This window comes from Dreissena polymorpha, chromosome 14 (genome assembly GCF_020536995.1).
Source record: "Dreissena polymorpha isolate Duluth1 chromosome 14, UMN_Dpol_1.0, whole genome shotgun sequence".
NCBI lineage: Eukaryota > Metazoa > Mollusca > Bivalvia > Myida > Dreissenidae > Dreissena > Dreissena polymorpha.
Genome location: NC_068368.1, coordinates 70943239 through 70953511, shown reverse-complemented (window position 1 = coordinate 70953511; position 10273 = coordinate 70943239). Strand labels below are relative to the sequence as shown.

General features: G+C 39.1%; 1 protein-coding gene across 3 annotated transcripts in view; it reads right to left on the bottom strand.

Moving 5' to 3' along the window:
* Positions 1-333: 333 nt before the first annotated feature.
* LOC127857782 (calnexin-like) overlaps positions 334-10273 on the bottom strand; it is a 51433-nt gene continuing 41493 nt past the window's right edge. For 2 of the 3 annotated variants that reach the window (XM_052394438.1, XM_052394437.1), the window contains exons 17-19: positions 7718-7882; positions 3233-3333; positions 334-2336 (exon numbers count right to left, since the gene is read on the bottom strand). In XM_052394438.1, coding sequence (XP_052250398.1) covers positions 2300-2336; positions 3233-3333; positions 7718-7882 — 303 coding nt within the window. In that variant the 3' untranslated portion in view covers positions 334-2299. The remainder of the gene's footprint in view (positions 2337-3232; positions 3334-7717; positions 7883-10273) is intronic. The other variant, XM_052394439.1, reaches the window with a different exon arrangement.

Below are 10273 nucleotides of genomic sequence, written 5' to 3'. Positions count from 1 at the left end.
ATCGAAAACAGGACCGAAATTTAGTAAAATAGCGCTGTAAAAAATACTGTCCGAAAACTAAGAGACATTAATTATGGAAGAAAACTCGTGTGTCCGAAAATTAAGAGTCACGAAAAATAAATATTTTTGCTGAAAAACGGGGTGTCCGAAAACTTAGAGTGTCCGAAAACATAGAGTAATTACGGTAACTTTTGATTGTTCATCAACACCGACCACAATCAACGCTGTACATCTTTTTAAAAAATGTTTCTTGTTTTAAATAATTGTGAACATATACGGAACCAAGCATTGATACATGTAGATTCTCTGATCAATAGTACAAACCAGAACACATTATAATTAAACATTTTATTATAATTTGCATAATTATTAACACAGGTTTTGTTTAAAACATACAAAGATGTATCAGAAAAGTTCAAGCCAACAGAGAAATACAACTTTTATCAGTACAACATTCATGATAATAACAATGAACAACTTTCACACCAGCATATTGAAACAATAAACAATAATCATAAAAAGAACATGAAAAGTTAGTGCATAAATATTTGCTTATTAAATACGCAATCAAAGCTAATTCTTTTTCATTCAAAGAAATGCTATTAATATTGATAAATAAGAAGTTGCCAGTATTAATAGTTTCCAAGTAAATGTATATCTGCTTGTGGTTCTCTTCCCTTTTTGTAACATATTCTCCATTAAAATCCTCATCATAACAATGTGGTTATTTCTGCGCAATATGATATTTTTTCAGACATGTTCAAAGCGGAATGTGAGATGTTCGACTGTTTATAGGAAAATCTTTCCATAACTCTGAAAATTGCTTTCCATTCTTATATTCTGCCATTGGCATTTTCCATTGGCCTTTGACATTGGCATTAAACATGCAATTTCATTTACAATTTCATAATTGTTTTTCCTTCATTATCAAATCTTGTATTAGTACTTGCATGTGAACCAATAACACCTAAGAAAAAATGACCACAATCTACTGAGTTGTTTTTATAAGTCTGTTACTTAACATCATAAATCTGAAATCACAGCTATTACTAATTATATCACTGTTTATAATGAAAATAACTACACAATAACTGTAATATATTTAGATTTTTGGTGTTTTTTTTAATTTTCTTTCTGATTATATCTAGTTCATGTACATACAAATGCAATAGGATGGTCTCCATTCCAATCACTGTTTAGAGCAAATTAAAAATGCGTTCAACTGCCCCAGTAATGGATGAGGTCGCCAAATATGATTCTGAATTTGTTTTGAGCTTACAAATACAGCAAATGCTCAGAAAAATACAAACTGTACCATGCAATCCGATTATATCTTTGGCTAGAGAATAACAATGAGTTGTGTCCGGGAAAACCAGGCTTAATTCATGAACGTTAAGTAACGTCCCAGATTAGCCTGTGCAGTCCTTACACTTTAAATGCATTGTCAGATTGATATGTAATGATTATGCCTGCAGATAAAACCTCCTAAGAACTTAAAAGGTCAAGAAATTTTGATAAATATATATGGTGTGTACTTTACTATAAATATATAATAATGCACATATTGCCATGCGAATTTATTATCCAGTAAGTGATTATTTGAAAATGAGCAAATTATTTATAAACATAAAAAATACTAGTGCTTAAATCAGAGACAATCTGACAAAAAAAGGTTGACGATCCATTACATGAACATCACATGTACACAACAATTACACAGGACAAAAACAGTTTCACATGAAGATGCATATCAGATGTAGACAATAATCCCCAAGTGTAGAACCTCCTACAATAAATAGCTAACAACAATATGCCAGTTCACTGAAAGACAGGTTCCTCACAGCCATGCTGAAGACCTGTTCCTAAATGCAATCAGTAATCCATTTAAACCATCAAGCATATGATTATCTTCTTCAATGATCACTAAAGCATCTGCCAAATAAGCTTATTGCAGCACATTTAACCATTTGTATAAAGAAAACCTCTTTTAACCATGTAATTTCACTTGTATTTATAATGGTTATGTTCTATGTATTTTTGAGTCATTTGACAGATTTATTTGGCAACAAGGTTTTCTTAAGATAGCTTTCATTACATCCAAAATAACCATAATATTAAAGTTGTGGTAATTCTAACAAACAATTGTTACACATGACGTGTCCTGTCATAAATGTATGTATACCTAGTGACAATGTTCAATCACTTAGGAGCAACATTTGTTTACTCGACAGATGCCTGCAAACTATGGATCATTCACATCTCTCACACACTCCAGCTAGGGTCCTAGGGCTCCTATGTGTTAGTCCTTTCTAGTCCTGCGTTTCCGTGGTGATCTTCTGAAATTATAAGAACAACATTTCTTATCTTAACTGTTTAGTGATAGTGACTTGATTATAATACCAGTGTTGTTTTTGTTATTTGTAATGCATACTCACGGAAATTTATTCTAGCAAATGTTACAGTTGAAAATATGTCAACAATTATAGCCTGTGTCACATATTTGAAAGATGCTTGAGTCACAATGAAAGCATTAGAAACTAAAGGCAGTTTACTTATGTTATGGCATAAACTGGGTCTTCAAATACCACATAACTAGCAATTCATACTATCACAGTGTTAACTGTTCACTGTATAATTATGCTTCAGTAACACTAATAACCAATATATATCTGATTTAAACTTGCTTTAACAGCCAGGTAAGCCATACTCCATGATAAGCACACCAATGCCAGCCATCCTTTACTTGTCATTGCTCATAGCAAGCTATTTCAGTTTCGTAGTGGATATTGTATATACATGTACTCCCTTGATCACTGAAGATCTTTCCCCAAAACATACAGTTCTCTCCAGATACTGACCAATAAGAGTTTCAAAGACCTTATGTGTCTCGTTCTGAGAAACTGGGCATAGAGTCCTGTTCTGAGAAAACTGGCCATAATGCATGTGCGTAAAGTGTCTTCCCAGTTTAGCCTGTGCAGTCTGCACAGGCTAATCAGGGACGACACTTTCCGCTTAAACTAGATTTTTGGTAAAAAGGGACTTCCTTTAAACGAAAAATACCATTAAAGCGGAAAGTGTCGTCCCTGATTAGCCTGTGCAGACTGCACAGGCTAAACTGGGAAGACACTTTACGCACATGCATTATGGCCAGTTTTCTCAGAACAGGACTCTTCTAATTATCTCAATGCCATCACATAAAGTAGAACAGTGTAATTCTCCAGCTTGCCCTCACCTGGGGGAGTCTGACTTGGACTGTGCTACTTCCTCTTCCTCCTCCTCTTCCTGGGAACCTTGTGAAACATCAGCTTCCTCCTCAGCTTCCTCTTCCTCCTCCTGACACCAAAAAACAGCGTGACGTGAACACAGCTCCTAAGCACTAGCTACTCTGCTTACAAGCACTTTCATACATGCATTCACTTAATAGTACTGGATATCAGATTAGTCTACATGCATGGCCATAACAATACTCAAGTTTGGAATACGAGAGATAAGCCCTTTTTAGGTGGCAAATAATATCTTTACTCTACATTCAATGCCATATATAGAAGCCTCTTTCTGAGAGAACTGGGCACTTTCACTTTCCGCCTACTAGTATTTGAGCTTCTTTCTGAGAGAAATGGGCACTGACACTTTCCGCCTACTAGTATTTGAGCTTCTTTCTGAGAGAAATGGGCACTGACACTTTCCACCTACTAGTATTTGAGCTTCTTTCTGAGAGAAATGGGCACTGACACTTACCGCCTACTAGTATTTGAGCTTCTTTCTGAGAGAAATGGGCACTGACACTTACCGCCTACTAGTATTTGAGCTTCTTTCTGAGAGAAATGGGCACTGACACTTACCGCCTACTAGTATTTGAGCTTCTTTCTGAGAGAAATGGGCACTGACACTTTCTGCCTACTAGTATTTGAGCTTCTTTCTGAGAGAAATGGGCACTGACACTTACCGCCTACTAGTATTTGAGCTTCTTTCTGAGAGAAATGGGCACTGACACTTACCGCCTACTAGTATTTGAGCATCTTTCTGAGAGAAATGGGCACTGACACTTACCGCCTACTAGTATTTGAGCTTCTTTCTGAGAGAAATGGGCACTGACACTTTCTGCCTACTAGTATTTGAGCTTCTTTCTGAGAGAAATGGGCACTGACACTTACCGCCTACTAGTATTTGAGCCTCTTTCTGAGAGAAATGGGCACTGACACTTACCGCCTACTAGTATTTGAGCTTCTTTCTGAGAGAAATGGGCACTGACACTTACCGCCTACTAGTATTTGAGCTTCTTTCTGAGAGAAATGGGCACTGACACTTACCGCCTACTAGTATTTGAGCTTCTTTCTGAGAGAAATGGGCACTGACACTTACCGCCTACTAGTATTTGAGCATCTTTCTGAGAGAAATGGGCACTGACACTTACCGCCTACTAGTATTTGAGCTTCTTTCTGAGAGAAATGGGCACTGACACTTACCGCCTACTAGTATTTGAGCTTCTTTCTGAGAGAAATGGGCACTGACACTTACCGCCTACTAGTATTTGAGCATCTTTCTGAGAGAAATGGGCACTGACACTTACCGCCTACTAGTATTTGAGCTTCTTTCTGAGAGAAATGGGCACTGACACTTACCGCCTACTAGTATTTGAGCTTCTTTCTGAGAGAAATGGGCACTGACACTTACCGCCTACTAGTATTTGAGCATCTTTCTGAGAGAAATGGGCACTGACACTTACCGCCTACTAGTATTTGAGCATCTTTCTGAGAGAAATGGGCACTGACACTTACCGCCTACTAGTATTTGAGCATCTTTCTGAGAGAAATGGGCACTGACACTTACCGCCTACTAGTATTTGAGCATCTTTCTGAGAGAAATGGGCACTGACACTTACCGCCTACTAGTATTTGAGCATCTTTCTGAGAGAAATGGGCACTGACACTTACCGCCTACTAGTATTTGAGCATCTTTCTGAGAGAAATGGGCACTGACACTTACCGCCTACTAGTATTTGAGCTTCTTTCTGAGAGAAATGGGCACTGACACTTACCGCCTACTAGTATTTGAGCATCTTTCTGAGAGAAATGGGCACTGACACTTACCGCCTACTAGTATTTGAGCATCTTTCTGAGAGAAATGGGCACTGACACTTACCGCCTACTAGTATTTGAGCATCTTTCTGAGAGAAATGGGCACTGACACTTACCGCCTACTAGTATTTGAGCATCTTTCTGAGAGAAATGGGCACTGACACTTACCGCCTACTAGTATTTGAGCATCTTTCTGAGAGAAATGGGCACTGACACTTACCGCCTACTAGTATTTGAGCATCTTTCTGAGAGAAATGGGCACTGACACTTACCGCCTACTAGTATTTGAGCATCTTTCTGAGAGAAATGGGCACTGACACTTACCGCCTACTAGTATTTGAGCTTCTTTCTGAGAGAAATGGGCACTGACACTTACCGCCTACTAGTATTTGAGCATCTTTCTGAGAGAAATGGGCACTGACACTTACCGCCTACTAGTATTTGAGCATCTTTCTGAGAGAAATGGGCACTGACACTTACCGCCTACTAGTATTTGAGCATCTTTCTGAGAGAAATGGGCACTGACACTTACCGCCTACTAGTATTTGAGCATCTTTCTGAGAGAAATGGGCACTGACACTTACCGCCTACTAGTATTTGAGCATCTTTCTGAGAGAAATGGGCACTGACACTTACCGCCTACTAGTATTTGAGCATCTTTCTGAGAGAAATGGGCACTGACACTTACCGCCTACTAGTATTTGAGCATCTTTCTGAGAGAAATGGGCACTGACACTTACCGCCTACTAGTATTTGAGCTTCTTTCTGAGAGAAATGGGCACTGACACTTACCGCCTACTAGTATTTGAGCATCTTTCTGAGAGAAATGGGCACTGACACTTACCGCCTACTAGTATTTGAGCTTCTTTCTGAGAGAAATGGGCACTGACACTTACCGCCTACTAGTATTTGAGCATCTTTCTGAGAGAAATGGGCACTGACACTTACCGCCTACTAGTATTTGAGCATCTTTCTGAGAGAAATGGGCACTGACACTTACCGCCTACTAGTATTTGAGCATCTTTCTGAGAGAAATGGGCACTGACACTTACCGCCTACTAGTATTTGAGCATCTTTCTGAGAGAAATGGGCACTGACACTTACCGCCTACTAGTATTTGAGCATCTTTCTGAGAGAAATGGGCACTGACACTTACCGCCTACTAGTATTTGAGCATCTTTCTGAGAGAAATGGGCACTGACACTTACCGCCTACTAGTATTTGAGCATCTTTCTGAGAGAAATGGGCACTGACACTTACCGCCTACTAGTATTTGAGCATCTTTCTGAGAGAAATGGGCACTGACACTTACCGCCTACTAGTATTTGAGCTTCTTTCTGAGAGAAATGGGCACTGACACTTACCGCCTACTAGTATTTGAGCATCTTTCTGAGAGAAATGGGCACTGACACTTACCGCCTACTAGTATTTGAGCATCTTTCTGAGAGAAATGGGCACTGACACTTACCGCCTACTAGTATTTGAGCATCTTTCTGAGAGAAATGGGCACTGACACTTACCGCCTACTAGTATTTGAGCATCTTTCTGAGAGAAATGGGCACTGACACTTACCGCCTACTAGTATTTGAGCATCTTTCTGAGAGAAATGGGCACTGACACTTACCGCCTACTAGTATTTGAGCATCTTTCTGAGAGAAATGGGCACTGACACTTACCGCCTACTAGTATTTGAGCATCTTTCTGAGAGAAATGGGCACTGACACTTACCGCCTACTAGTATTTGAGCTTCTTTCTGAGAGAAATGGGCACTGACACTTACCGCCTACTAGTATTTGAGCTTCTTTCTGAGAGAAATGGGCACTGACACTTACCGCCTACTAGTATTTGAGCATCTTTCTGAGAGAAATGGGCACTGACACTTACCGCCTACTAGTATTTGAGCTTCTTTCTGAGAGAAATGGGCACTGACACTTACCGCCTACTAGTATTTGAGCTTCTTTCTGAGAGAAATGGGCACTGACACTTACCGCCTACTAGTATTTGAGCTTCTTTCTGAGAGAAATGGGCACTGACACTTACCGCCTACTAGTATTTGAGCATCTTTCTGAGAGAAATGGGCACTGACACTTACCGCCTACTAGTATTTGAGCTTCTTTCTGAGAGAAATGGGCACTGACACTTTCCGCCTACTAGTATTTGAGCTTCTTTCTGAGAGAAATGGGCACTGACACTTACCGCCTACTAGTATTTGAGCTTCTTTCTGAGAGAAATGGGCACTGACACTTACCGCCTACTAGTATTTGAGCATCTTTCTGAGAGAAATGGGCACTGACACTTACCGCCTACTAGTATTTGAGCTTCTTTCTGAGAGAAATGGGCACTGACACTTTCCGCCTACTAGTATTTGAGCTTCTTTCTGAGAGAAATGGGCACTGACACTTACCGCCTACTAGTATTTGAGCTTCTTTCTGAGAGAAATGGGCACTGACACTTTCCGCCAATACACAATTTTTCATTTAGAAGAGACCTCCTTAAAATGAAACATTCAATAAACAGGGAAAGTGTCGTCCCCAAATAGCCTGAACAAATTGCACAGGCTAATCTGGGACGACACTTACAGCACATGTTTAGCTCAGTTTTGCCAAAACAAGACTCATATCATCTCACAAGTGCCATACCTCCTGTTCTAAAGCAGCCTTGGATTTCTTGCCACGTGTCTTGCCTGTGGCGTCACCTGCTGCCCCTGGGTCTGTGGGCTCAGTGACATTCTCCTGTTCCTCTTTTGCATCATCATCCGGGCTGGCCTCGTCTGTCTTCTTACGGGCCGCATCCAGATCTTCTTGCTGGGGACGGGAACAACATCAGGTACAGACACAGAATACACAAGGGGGACCAGGGGGAAAGTTTATGAAATTCAACTCTTTGGATGGGGCATTTTACCTTCACTTTAGGGGGCAAACAGTTATGCAGAATTAATGGAATATCCCCACATAAACACTAAGGCATTAACAGTAATACATTTTTAATTTAAAGAATTCTTTAAATATATTGTATTATGGTATCTTCTTTAAAAGGCTAATAGCCCTATATAAGACATGGTCATGAGGCCGACATTTTCATGTACGAACACAAAACCTTTTTTTAATAATTGAACACCAGCATTGTAAAATATCAAATACCATTAGATTAAGTACTGGACTTTAATACCAAACCTCTTACCAGGGATAAAGAATATTCTTGAAACTTATATTCTATATATGCTCTAAAGTTAAGCCAAGCTGGCCATTTACTACATTGAACATGAACAAAATCGATCTTCAGAAAAATGTGTCGAGGAGGTAAACAAGGAGAACTTCTTAAAGTATAAATTAATTGCAAAATCGAACAAAATATTATTGTCCCCAATACAAGTGCATGCAATTAGAAATAAAACACAACAAGGTAAGGTAAATACAAATAAAGAAAAAGCATTATAATAAATTGCATAACATATTCATAAATAAAAGATATACAAAGTGAAACAAGTTTATTATAAAGACTGCTAAAATGTTTCACTAGACAATTAAAAAAGCAGTGATTATAGTGATGGAAAACTTTCTAAAACAAGAAACCGTCGGAGACGGGTGATGCTCCCCAAAGGTTATTTGGCCACAATATTGCACTATATATTTAGATAAAAGGAAACGTCTTGAGGGGCATAACTTTGGACAAAATAATACGATGGATGGTTTAGCAACTTAAAAATTTCAAAGGGCCATAACTCTCTAAATAAATCATCTAACCAGAACCCACTAATAACATGCGCATCTCCTCAAGGTAGTTAAACTTCCCATAAAGCTTCATTGTATTACAGTCAGTAGTTGGGGAGAAAAAGCCTGGACAAGAATTGCACTATATGTACAGTTTATAGAAAATTTCAAAGGGCCATAACTCTGTGAAAAATCATCCGACCATAACCGACTGATAATATGCACATCTCCTGTTGGTAGTGAAGCTTCTCATAAAGTTTCATTGAATTCCCGTAATAAGTTGCTGAGAAATAGCTCGGACAAGAATTGCACTATATGTACAATGGAAAATTTCAAAGGGCCATAACTCTGTGAAAAATCATCCGACGAGAACCGGCTGATAATATGCACATCTCCTCTTGGTAGTGAAGCTTCCCATAAAGTTTCATTGAATTCCCGTAATAAGTTGCTGAGAAATAGCTCGGACAAGAATTGCACTATATGTACAATGGAAAATTTCAAAGGGCCATAACTCTGTGAAAAATCATCCTACAAGAACCGGCTGATAATATGCACATCTCCTCTTGGTAGTGAAGCTTCCCATATGCACATCTCCTCTTGGTAGTGAAGCTTCCCATAAAGTTTCATTGAATTCCGGTCATTAGTTGCTGAGAAATAGCCCGGACAAGAATTGCACTATATGTACAGTTAATGGAAAATTTCAAAGGGCCATAACTGTGTGAAAAATCATCCGACCAGAACCGGCTGATTATATGCACATCTCCTCTTGGTACTGAAGCTTCCCATAAAGCTTAATTGAATTTCGGTCATTAATTGCTGAGAAACAAATTTTTCTAGTAAAATTCATTTTAATTAGTAATTACTTACCTGATATCATATGCTTACTTATTCCGATAGGATCGTAATTTATCCGGAATTTTTCGTCCGAGGAATCCCACACTTTTCAGAAACCCGTCAGGTAGGACAGAGCGGTCACATAGTGCCGTGTAGCCGCTCAACCAAAACGGGACATTACCCAGAATCTACTCTTATTTTAATAAAAAATATGAAATATTAGACGAAGAGCGGGGTGGGAGGTGGGACTTACCGATATCAGGTAAGTAATTACTAATTAAAATGAATTTTACTAGAAAAATTTGTTTTAATAGCTTAATTACGTTACCTGATAACATATGCTGAATTTGCAGCTGAGGCGGGAAGGTTCGCGAAAATCTCCCCATCACAGCGGAACCCATATCTCGGGTTCTCAGCTAATCTTCGTTATTACGGTATTACTTAATTCACGGATAAGCGTAATATACCTATGCCGTAGAAGATACTACCGTTTGTGCAACCACAAGGGGGCCCAACAAATACAAGTTGTCCTGTTGGCACTCCAGAGAACGAAGATAAAAAGATGAAAAAGTAGTCTGATTCTTCCAGAAAGCAGCTTGAAGCACGTCAGAGAGTGGGGTATGATTAATATATGCCCACGAAGCCGACATT